Below are 12,347 nucleotides of genomic sequence, written 5' to 3'. Positions count from 1 at the left end.
AAAAAAAAAAAGCAAATTTGAAAGAGAAGGAGACGGAAATGATGAAATCCATTTATCACCATGCAGGGACTTCCTGTTACTGGATAAGCAACACAACAATCCATCAAACATCATCAAATGGAATTTCAAGAAGAATCGGTTCAGAAAATAAAGCTCTGCCCAGACTTAGGTTTCTCCAGGAGATGCTCCTAGTTGCAAGCAGTTCAATTAGATCTGTTAAAGTCCTATTTAGTACCTCTAAATTCCTGCATTTATTCCTTTCTATATTTCCTATCAGTCCCTAACATACACTCTCTAAAATTTGACACACAATAATAAAACTAACAAAGTTATGCCCATGTGCTACATGGGAATTTGTCCAATGTCAAGTGAAAAGTATTTGTTTGCTTTTAACTACAGGGAGGAGGTGTATGAAGCATCCCTACCTTCTAGACTAAAAAATTATGAGGTTTTTTGCAATGGTAAGCCACTCAGGTCATATAAGTAATACATATTTCTGAGACTTAACAATCACAAAAATACTTTAAAACACAGAACATTGCCAAACTAATAAGTTGCTTAATGATATTACTTATGTTTCTGATGAATCATTTATGGATGTTCTTGAGGAAAAAATATCGTTTGTTCTTGTATGGAAATTGAGGCATGAATGTCAACAACAGAGAGCAAATCAGCTGTATATGATGTTCTGGAAGACACATAATACTATTACAAATTTGGTTTCAGCTTCTGTTGTAGTCTTGGGGTTTGGAACAATTCATCTTGCTGTCAGATCAGATATCACATTGGTTTCTCAGTGGTATTGACTTGCTAACATGTTACTTTGCCAATCGGAATCCTGTCAAATGCATGTCAAATTTTGCTCTGGCAGTGAAATGCAGATGAAAATACTCTCATAGCATGGTAGGGCTAACAGTATTCTTTTGCTGACATAAACACCGTATCTCAAGGCTGCTCCTTCATTTCCAGTATTGACTATATCTTGAACTTCTGCATGATTTGAACACAAATCTACTTTCACAGCCAGAATGTTCTGCAAAAAGTTGTCATTATATTTTGAAGTATCAATGCCATTATGTATTATTGTAAAAACTGCCTACCACTTTCAAAAGGTCCACATTTTCAAACAGGGGTAGCTTTGTCTCAGTTACCCCATATTCTAAATGTTTGCAAGCATTTGAACAAGATTAGCCTGATAAACAGTATAACCTCATGCTTTGCACCTTGCTATTATTTATTATTTTTATAAGCATAGGAATAAATTCTCTTCTTACCAAAGGGAATGGGCACATTTTCATTAAACCATACATTAGCAAATTTAGCCTTAATTTTTGAAAATGAATCTTAAAAAAGCTCTTATTTTATAATTTTTCTATAAGTGTAACTTGAAATCCAGGTTTATCAGCAAGAAGTTCTTTCCAAAGAGCATTCAAGGGCTAAATTTTAATATCATTTCTAAATGAGCTAAGCAAATAGCCATTTCAGTTCCTAGCATACCTATGATATTTTGAGTGAAATCAGTATGACCTATTTTCACATGCTTAAGACAGTTAACTAAGTGAAAAGTGAAGTAAGAGTTCCTTGGTTTAATAGGAGACTGTTCAGTAGAAATATACTTCAGTAAAAGGATGGGAAGAATATAAATAACTATAACTCTGTTTCTCTTTTATATACTGCAATAATCAAAATAATGTTACTGCATTCCTGCTGTACAGAAAGCATCCTACAGTCTCTTTGAAATAAGCTCAGGCTAGCATGAAAATCATTTGGATAAGTCAACACTTTAGAAGTAGATACACCAAAATCCCTGTCTAACACAACCACTGTAGGCTATGCTTGACAGACAGTTATTAATTTCATGGAAGGCTATCATCTCATTAACAGAGTTTCAAAGAAGTCATGTGCAGTAGCTGGATTCCCCAAAAGAAAAATACATCATTGACTGCATTAGTTTAACTTCTGCAGCATCTTCCTGTAATGGAGAAATTTGGAAGTAGAAAATATATCTAAATTGTGAGCATGTGGCTGGCTTGCCAAAAATGTCATAACTAATGTACCAGTGTAGTACTGAGCGTTAGGCCATGGTGCTTGCATTTTCCAGATATTCAGCTAACTTGTTAATTGCAGCCAAAAAACTTGTCATAGTTGTGCACTAACTCAAGAACTGGAATATGTCACACGTGCTTGCACAGATACTTACTAGTCTTGTGAAAAATGTGGATATAGACATGTAAGGAGTTGGATTAAAGGCCACACAAAACCAGTATTATTTTTCCCACTTCATACTTGCTTTGGTCACAAAAATAAATTGGACAAACAAATAATTACTCCTTGCATAGTGACAGTATATGGGAAAAAAATAAGTGAGAGTGGTCAAATGTTGGGATAGATTACTCAGAGAAGTTGTAGAATGGGAGATATTCAAAACCTGAAGGGACAATGTCCTAAGCAACCTATTCCAGATGCCCCTGCTTTGAGCAAGGGACTGAACTAAGAAATCTTCAATGATCACTTCTAGTAGCAACTATTTGGTAATGCTGCAGCACTCAATGCAATGGCATCACTTTATTGACATAATTATCCCTATGTTTAGAACTAGATTCAACATCTCTGGTACTAAGAAATCCCTATAATGCACAGTAAAATAAATTTTGAAGGAGATAGAACTGTTAAAGGGCTGCCAAAGAGCTGGCCATGTAAAGTAAGGGCCACCAAAAACTTTATCACTGTATCACTTTCTGTTTCAATGCAAGATAAATTGTTATCATCTTGTTCAGCACAAGGCCTAGGCTGTATAAAATGTCTGTTCTCCTTATAGAGTTTTACCAAGTCCAAACAAAAAAAATATTTTTAAGAGAAAGAGTGAGAGAATAAGCCACACATTAGTCATGCCACTTACTTCTGGAAAGTGCTCAGATATTGAGATGGCGGAGGCATAAGAATGTGAATAGACTAGAAAATGCCTGAGGTGAAGGCAAGGAAAGAGCATGGATAAGTAAGTGTAAAAAGTGGATTTAGGCACTTGACATGGGAAGGTGGGGGAGCTCTTGCATGGAGACCTTTAACAAAGGAAACTAGTGTCACAAAATTTCAGAAACAACCACCTGAAGCCTACCAAGCGGTTAAATGGACAGCATAACCTGGGAGGGAAGAGTAACTCAAGAGAGGCAGACAGGAGGGTTCAATGTGTGTTCATCTTGGACTTGTCTTGCCTTAAGGTAGCATAAAAAGAAATTAATTAGATATATGGCTGAAAGACTGAACTTGAAATTGAGTACATGATGTTCTCTCAAGAAGAAACTACCTTACAAGGGGAAAATGTCTGTATGCATATATACTCCATTCTGCAGAATTACTGAACAAAGAGCACTCAGTAAGGAATGAGGTTCGTGTTGTTATGATATACATTTCTTATACAGATGGACAGTTTCAAGTGGAGTTAAAGCCAGCAACATGTTTTATGCTGCCTTAAGCATATCTAAATAAAGCCTGGGTTCCTCTAAGTTTTATTCAACTTTTTCTGGACTTAAATGGCCATTGTGGCAAACAAAGGCAGCTGAAAAATAACAGAACACAAGCTACATCCAGCTTTTAAGCATTGGCAGTCCCATGGTTAAGAAAGCAGACAGCTACATTAGTGCTTGCAGTCTCTTTTGCCATCATCCCACCTGGGAAGAATTCTCACTGAACTCATTACAGGTTCTTTTATTTTAACAATGGAAGGAAAAGCATGAAAATAGATTTCTTTCAACCGATTTTTATTTTATTTGTTTTTCTGCCCACTGCTTCTCATTTCACTTTAGAGATCTCAGTTTTGACTGGTGAATGAATGAATATGGATCCGGGGTACAGGAATGAAAGACACGCAGTGAAACATGGTAGATTCTGACAGTCTATAGGACTGATTCTAAAGGAAGGAGTGTCAACTATTAATACATTTAAAACAATTGGTATTATTATTTAAACAGGAGGAAAACAAAATGAAAATCAACAATAAACTTCAAAGTATAAAGTCTCTGTGTCATGCAATACAGCATAAGGCACACTTGATGAACAGAATTCTTTACAAACAAGGCACATGTAACTGGAAGGAAAAAAAGGTGGGTTTAACACTGTAGTAATCTCACAGTGCTCCTCAAGAAAGGCTGTTTATTAAGTGTTATGAATAATTATCTCTGCAAGAATTAGTAGGAGACCTGCTTTTCATCTATCTGTATTACCCTCTGGCATTTTGCCCTAATAGACCATAGTGTTTACAGGATAACTTATACAGATGAAGAAAGTTTAAGTAGTGTAACTGGATATGGCACCAGCTTTACAAGTTAGATAAATGAGACCACGCAGCAAAATTCACACCAGTGATGGATTTCAGTTTTCAGTTCTAAAATATCATACATACTCCATGTCCCTTGTCTGCAAACTCGGAACAACCAACTTCCATGCAAAGAGAGCCATCAACTACAAAATACAATGTAAGGTTAAAGCAAAGATTTTGAAGATTTCTTAGAACAAAATCCATCATTTTTAATAGCTTAATATAGTGTTGATTAAGATAAACTTGACAACATGTTGAGATCAACAAGGCCAACATTGACCTAAAGAGATTGCAGAGCTGACAGTGAAGCAAATTCATAAAGCCAAGAATGGAAGAATTCTTGTTGAAGATGTGCTTGGTCCTGAATTCTCACTAAGGCTAGCATACAATATTTTGAAAGCATGTCTACTGAAACAGTCGGTGATTTTACTGACTTTGTTATTACTAGAAGAGCAGAACTTGTACCTGAAGGTGTGGAATTATTCTGTATTGAAGTAATAAAAATTGAGAGATTGAGACTGACTTTTGTGGAAGAGAATAGGTTTACAGTCTTCTGCTTAGTTCTTTTTGACACTGAAAGGAATATTTGGTATGACCAAACATTAAAAGAAAACTTCCAAAAATGACTTCTTTATCACACAATGTTTACCCTCATAAAAGAGAATTCGCCATGTTTCAAAGAATGATGATGCAGGGCTCAGGAATATAATTTACAATGTGATTAAAATTTTGGTGTCTGGAGCAACTCAACATACTGCCAAAATCAGTATTTTTGAAATATTGAGATAGTATATTCAGGGACTGTGATGACACCACAGGAAAATGCAGGAAACAGATCACAGTTTTGATGAAAGCTGTAACTTAACGTCAGATTGATATCCTTCTATTGGAGGAGTAATTACTCTCATCAGAAAAATTATACCCTAAAAACTATGCCTGAATAGTAACAGAAGCAGAAAACCATAGCTTAGAAATAGTTTCTTTGAGCACACAGGAACAATTACTGAGCACAAATGGAAATCCATCAAATTTAAATTCCTTTTCTTTACCATTCCCATATTGTTCATCCCTGACTTTCCCATCTGGTAGGAAAAAATAATTAAGCCACAAGGGTAAATATAGTGCAGTTTACACACTACTGTCCTGTGAAAACCTAGAACCCAGATTCCAGTCAGAAACAAGAACTCTCCCCATCACACAATTGTACATTACTTTCAGTGAATTTTGTGTAGTACAATCAGATGGAAATCTCCAAGGACAACAGCCTTGTTATAATCTACATGTGTCATACTAGAGGTCGACTGGCTTTTAGTCTAATTTACGCAAACATTAGTCAGAGATAGCCAAATTTAATGAAATTACATCAGCAGTATACAGCAATGCAAGCAACATCAGTATCAGGTTCTAAATGAGAAATTAATTCTCAGAAGTATATAGAGTAGCACAATTTGATTTACTCAAGCTTTAACAACTTTCTTGTTTCATGATTATTAACATGACTAAATATTCATTATTTACTTCTAGGTATCCAAGTTACTACGCTGTTAACTGTAGTTTTTATCAGACTACATATCTTGAATTTTATTACGATAATTTAATGCATTTTTATCTCATTCTGTTTTTGTGAGCTATTTCTCTGTCATTTCTTATATCTGTGTTCAAAGGGATTTTGAAATGAGATGGTATTTTGATTGGAATTTTGGGACATGATTGTGCTTTATTTTTCCATTATATAACACTAAATTGTTGCAGTTTCCTGCATTGCTTAACATTTTCTTTTAAAAAAGGAGGTTATCTGGAAGTTAAAGAGCCTTCAGATACACAGCACATTTCTACAAAAGGCTGCAGATATTGGCCTATTTAGTCAAGATTTCTGCCAATGTACTTAAAAGATTAAACTAGTGTAGTAGACAGTAATAGGGACTATCCAATTGTTCTGTAGCTCCAAGTTTTTTAGCAACATTGATGTTATTACATAGTGCTCTTCATGTTGGAAGATTGCAGTCACAAAGTGCTGAAATATTTGGAGAATACAGCTTTCTTTTGGAATAACAAAAATCCCAGCTACCTTATTAAACTGAGATATGGGGAGGGGATGTAGGAAAAGGAAGCAAAATTATTTTATTTGTTCTTTCACTTCTCTTTTCCATTGATCAGTACTGACTGACAGCTCAATAAGTGGGTTTGAGAAATAATGGATGGACAGTAATCTAGCCAACCTCAAAGATTCGATGGTGTGATTAGAATTCATGAAGCCTCTTCAGAAACCTCTCAAGTTTAGAGGTCTCATTACACACGAATTTAAAAGTTTGCTCACACAATTAGATTTCATAAAAGGTTTAAGTGGAGCTCCTCAGTACAGATATATCCTACTTAAACTGCATCAAAGTGCTGTGCCTAGCCTCCAAGCCTCTTCCAGGCTTTCAGTGGTATATCACCAAGGAAAGAAAAGTCAAGTACAAAGACCTAGGTACAGCAGAAGACCTAAGCCTGGGTGCTAGTGTGGACAGCAATAGATCATCAGAGCTCCTGGACCAGGTATCAGGTCTTGCATTGATTCTAGGAGAATAAAAATGATGCTTTGAGAAACATACTGTTCCTTCCAAAGATAAAGAAAAAACTCAAATGTTCTGAGTACTTCTCTCAATGAACTGAATAAATGAGTAAGAAGTTGCTGTCAGACAAGCTGAAGTAGTTGCTGTCAGACAAGCTGAACAGATATCCAAGATGATCATCTAGCCAGAATGTTTTTGAAAGGAAAACTTAAATTTAGCCTTCACATAAACACTGATTTCACATTCCTGCTTTGGTATGATATAATCTTTAACCAGTATCAACTGCAAACTTTAGCAAAGTTACTTTCAACTTATACATAAGGGAAAGGCCGCCATTGACTTGCCTCTGTAAGAACTTAAATATTTATACTTCAATCTGGAAAACAAAAATTATAAAAATCAGAAAACCTTCCTGGCCTATCTGTTACTGATTATCCATCATCTGTTTATTATGCATGAATTATTTCAACCTAAATGAAAAATCCCAGATTTAATGACTGCAACAGGTACAGTCCTGAGAAACCATAGGAACTGGAGGAAATTGTAGGAAGTAGAGGAACTTGGAGAACACCTGAGAAATGTCATGCTTCTGAAGCACCTCTCAGAGGTTCCTGTGAAGAAGAGAGAAATCACCAGTCTAAATCAGTGGAGTTAACCTACTTGGTGTGATTTAACTTTAGACCATAGTGATCCTCCCTTTCCTTCTTACTTTCTCCAGGAAAAGATTCCTGTGATGGTGTCTTTCAGTGGAAGCCTGAATTTACACTGGATGCTTTCAAAGATGGATATGCAACACAAGCCATAGCCAGGACCGTGTAATTACATCAATGCAAAGAACAGACAAAGAAATATTTTTCTACTTCTGTAGAAGAACAACATCTAGTTAAAACTAGCACATCGAGCAGATGCAGGTATGAAGCAGAATCTGAGAGAGGCAAGTCTGCTTGATGCAGTTCTGAATACGTTTGCTGATTCAAATCTTATTATCATATAAGTCAGGCACTCCCTCAGAAATACTTCATGATCCTTATGCATTGCTTTCAGTCCTTTTATTACTGCTATTATTCAGTTTTGATAAAAGCTATTTTGTGTATGTTTTGAATTCTCCAGTGTTTATGTAACAGCCGTGCCATACCTTAAATTCATCTTCACTGTTGCGATTAAACAGCTGGTGTTTCCCAGATCCCAAAATAATAGGACCAGAAGCTTTGTTTTCTCCATAAGCATATAGGGATACTGTTGCTGTTGTGCCAGCTGTTTCAAAATCCCCAGTGACTACAGTAATCTTCCAGTCTCCTTCTGTAAAGTAAAAAATAAAATCTAAATGCTTTTATAAGTGTTACTGATAGGTAGCGAGTTACTTGAAAGATGTAAATAAAAGTACAGTTTAGCCCAGGGACGATAACTACTATGCACCTAAAAGGTAAGAATGCTGGGAGAGGCAACAGAAGACTGGCTTATTAATACATCATTCAAACTCATTTTAAGCAAGTTATATAACTTGAAAGATTTAGGAGTTTTGCAGTGTATTAAAGTCGGAAATATGAACACAGATCCTAGTGTGATTTCTAGTAAAAATGCTGTGGGTCATCACAAAAAAAAAACAACCTCCAGAATTTGGAATACAACAACACATTTAACCAAGAAATGCAGCAGGAAAAAGTATCAAAGCATATCAATTAGGTACAATACCCTCTCATATTATGTTGATGTGATACATCAGCAAGAGCTGTGTTTGTCTGGAGGAAGGTATAACATTGAGATTAGCAGTAAAGAAAGTTTTGGACACTAGACAAGGACTCTTTAGAAAATCATTTTATATAAAGCTTCCTTGATGGTAAAATGTCACCAGTCTACAAAAGGATGAACATTGATTAGAAGTGTGAAAAGGCTCTGTGCATTGAAGGTGGAAACAAAGAGCATAAGGCAGGGGCTTCCTGCTCCATAGAACATCTAATTTATCAAAAAAAGTTAGCCTCTTCTGTTTTCAAACAATATAATCTAAATTCTTTAAACATAAAGTTCCTTTGGACTGTTTGGCTAGAAAATAAAGACAATTCAATTTACGAGTCCTTAGGAAGAATGGTGCAGGCAAACGGTAAAATATGACCCATTATTCCTCCTAAAAATTCAAAAGTCATTCAGAAACAAATTTTCATTTTGAAGCAGGCAAAATGTATTTTCTTTTGGACTTGTTCATTGTCTGATTTATTATACCTCAAGTGTTTTGATGGCCTTTTCTATTCTATTATCCTGTCCAACTCTCACTTTTGTTAAGCAATGAAGTTTTGAAACAATGCAGTTTGTACTCTTGAGACTTAGCTCAGCTCCTGCCTCCAAAGGATAAGCGTAGCACCAGTAAACTATTTTGCATACAAGTACGACTCTCTAGATAAAAAAAAGGGGAAAAAAACTTTCCCAAAAACATGATAAAAAGTATGTTTGGTTTGCACTTCTCTAGATTGACTTTAAGGCCATTTTATTCTGGAAATAGGTAGGTCAGTGTTTGAAGGAAAAAAGAAGTATAGGAGAAGATTCCTAAGATTTTTAACCTCTTTGATGTCAGAAATCCTCACTGCATTACTGCATGCTTCTGGAAATTAAACTGGAAATAGTAAATATTACAAACACACAATTCTCATTCTCTTTGGCATAAAAAGCTGGGTTTGTTATGATGAGGTAGAATACCAATAGTTCCTTAATGAATAAAGAGGAGTACACGAGTACACATGAGGAGAAAAGAATATAGAAAAATATGTAATGAGATGGCTTTCACCTAGCATACATGGAGGAAAGGTGCAATGTGACACCAAGTACATCCCTGGAGACATCAGTAAGTGGCACCATACCACAGATTCGAGTCGTTCTCTCAGTGTTCCATGTTTCAGCAAGTTCTCCAAACAAGAGGCTATTTGGTGCGCATACTTCAACAGAGGGCAAGATTTTTTCAATGGCTGAATGGACCAGCTTTTCTGGAGAGCACAAAGACATCTCTCATAGAATAAGGATGCAAGTGCTGTGAACAAGATGTTCACTGAGAGACCAAGCCCATCTCCACTGATAATAAGTCAGTTGGATATACGCTTAATTTATCTCTGCTCTTCATCATCTTTTATTAGGCTTATGGGTTAATTTTTATCTGCTGCAACTTTATTTTATTAATCACATAAGCACAGCTTAAATGACACAACATAGAGATCCAGCCATAGGTGCAGAAAGGACTAAGCAGGCTTACTTCAAAGGAGGATCTCTAGATTTAAGCTTTGTTGAAGCAAGGTGTGAAGAAAAGAGGCACAGAGTGAGGAACAGACAGAAAATTAATGCCTTCTGTAAAAGGCACGGAAGAGAAGACAGGCAAAAATACTTGTGATCCAGTATAAAGCTTATAACAGAGTCGGATTTGAATATAATTTGCAAAATAATTAGGTACAAATTTTATCATCAATTGCTTGCCAGAGGGACACTATTTAGACATGATATTTGAGATTTTGTGGATATCTTGATAGATATAATAAATTATGTATAAAAAACGTCAAACTTCCTCTAAACAGCTTCAAAATTATTGTACAACCTACAGCATGAAGAACTTCTAACAGCTGAGAAAATATGTGTTATTAAGAAATGTAATTTAATCTGTGCTTATTACAAGGACAGAAACATCAGGCTGAACAAATATGTAATTACTGGTATAACAGAAAATGGAACATTAATGGTGAGAACAAAACTATACATATCCCAGGAGAAAGAATCCTGATATAAAATATTATCTATAAAAAACTGAAATTAAGATAGCTCATCAATAAGTAGTAGAAAAATACAGATTTTCAAACAAACAGAAAATCAACATTATATAAAAAGAAATAACAGAATAAAAAGAAAGTATAAACAAAGTGATTTACTGTTTAAATTAAAATGTGAAGTTAAGAGTTTACTGAAATGCTCAAATAGTGTGTTGTGCTTAATGACTGAAAATCAATACAAATAGTAACAAATGTGTAAAGAAATTAATTCGGAAACAGAAACTGTCTTCATTAAAAACAGAAGACTAGAGCAGCATTTACCATTTGTTTCTTCTTCGATTTTCAGCTGTTGCTTCATTTGAAGCTCTGCAAAAAAAAAAAAAAAAAAACAAACCACAACCAGATAATAAAGATTCTATCCTTTAACATTAAAGGAAGATTTGGAAAGAAGAGATGAAACAGACGTTCTGTGATTCTAGCCATGCAAGAAAACTTTCCGTCTCGTTCATTCCTTCATTACTTTTGCACTATCACCTACACCTATTATATAATGCAAGCACAAAGAGTTTTCTCTCAGAAACATGACAAAGGAAGTCACAAACTGGTTAACTCTAATATTTAAAGTGTAGTTTCAGACCAGAATTCTTAAGAGGAAAAAAAGTACGAATTACTATTCCTGCTTCCATAAAGTTACAAATCTTACCTTGAGGGTATAGCTCAATTTCGGACTGAATTACACCTTGGGACATAAATGGAAGCCACCTAAGAATAAAATAGAAAATAAGAAAGTACATAGGAATCAATTTTTTTTCCGACGTATTACCATATAACTGAATTATCCACATCTTATTTTCATACAGAATACATGCAACAGCAAATGGTCTCTACTTCTGAAATTGTAGTATTCAATTTGATAGATGTTAAAGTAGAAATTATTTGACCCAACAGAGATAATTTTTTTCTGTAAATGTAAGAGCTGTGTAAGCGTAAAATATACCTGTCTCAAATTAAAAGACACATGTGGCACAACTGTACTTATTTGTGTGGCTAAACAGAAGAATATGGCATTGAAGATTTTTTCAGCTCTATGGATAGAGTGCTAAGTAAAATTTCCATGTATCTATTGCACTGTTTCTTAAAATTCACTGTTAAAAACAAAGATGGAAGCTAATACTGTTTTTTCTTATTCATCCTATAAATGGAGGAGAGAGATGAATCTGAAAAAGTATAAATTACGCCAAACATTGGTTAGACTTCTTAGTCATGTTACTCTAAGCTACTTTTATATCACTTCTGCTAAAGTCTGATCACAAAGGTATCTTCTGCAATACTAAATGCTATAACGTATCAGTCTGTAGTTAACAAATAGTGTATCATTCAAATCCAGTGACAGCTGTTGGATGTTCAGAAACTAATGGAGTGTGTCCATAGACGAGCAACAAAGCTGGTGAAGGGGCTGGAGAACAAGTCTTATGAGGAGCGGTTGAGAGAGCTGGGGTTGTTTAGCCTGGGGAAGAGGAGGCTGAGGGGAGACCTTATTGCTCTCTACAACTACATGAAAGGAGGTTGTAGAGAGGAGGGAGCTGGCCTCTTCTCCCAAATGACAGGGGACAGGACAAGAGGGAATGGCCTCAAGCTGCACCAGGGGAGGTTTAGGCTGGACATCAAGAAAAAATTTTTCATGGAAAAGGTCATTGGACACTGGAACAGGCTGCCCAGGGAGGTGGTTGATTCACC

At 35.5% G+C, this 12,347-nt stretch overlaps 1 protein-coding gene across 1 annotated transcript in view; it reads right to left on the bottom strand.

Moving 5' to 3' along the window:
- Positions 1 to 12,347, bottom strand: part of RP1 (RP1 axonemal microtubule associated) — a 177,062-nt gene that overhangs the window by 104,102 nt on the left and 60,613 nt on the right. Inside the window, exons 23-24 of the mRNA XM_069854130.1 lie at positions 11,314 to 11,372; positions 8,006 to 8,169 (exon numbers count right to left, since the gene is read on the bottom strand). Coding sequence (XP_069710231.1) covers positions 8,006 to 8,169; positions 11,314 to 11,372 — 223 coding nt within the window. The remainder of the gene's footprint in view (positions 1 to 8,005; positions 8,170 to 11,313; positions 11,373 to 12,347) is intronic.

The sequence above is a fragment of the Phaenicophaeus curvirostris genome, chromosome 3 (assembly GCF_032191515.1).
Source record: "Phaenicophaeus curvirostris isolate KB17595 chromosome 3, BPBGC_Pcur_1.0, whole genome shotgun sequence".
In the NCBI taxonomy this organism is placed as follows: domain Eukaryota; kingdom Metazoa; phylum Chordata; class Aves; order Cuculiformes; family Cuculidae; genus Phaenicophaeus; species Phaenicophaeus curvirostris.
Note: the sequence above shows the minus strand (reverse complement) of the source record. Positions and strands in the feature narration are given on the sequence as shown.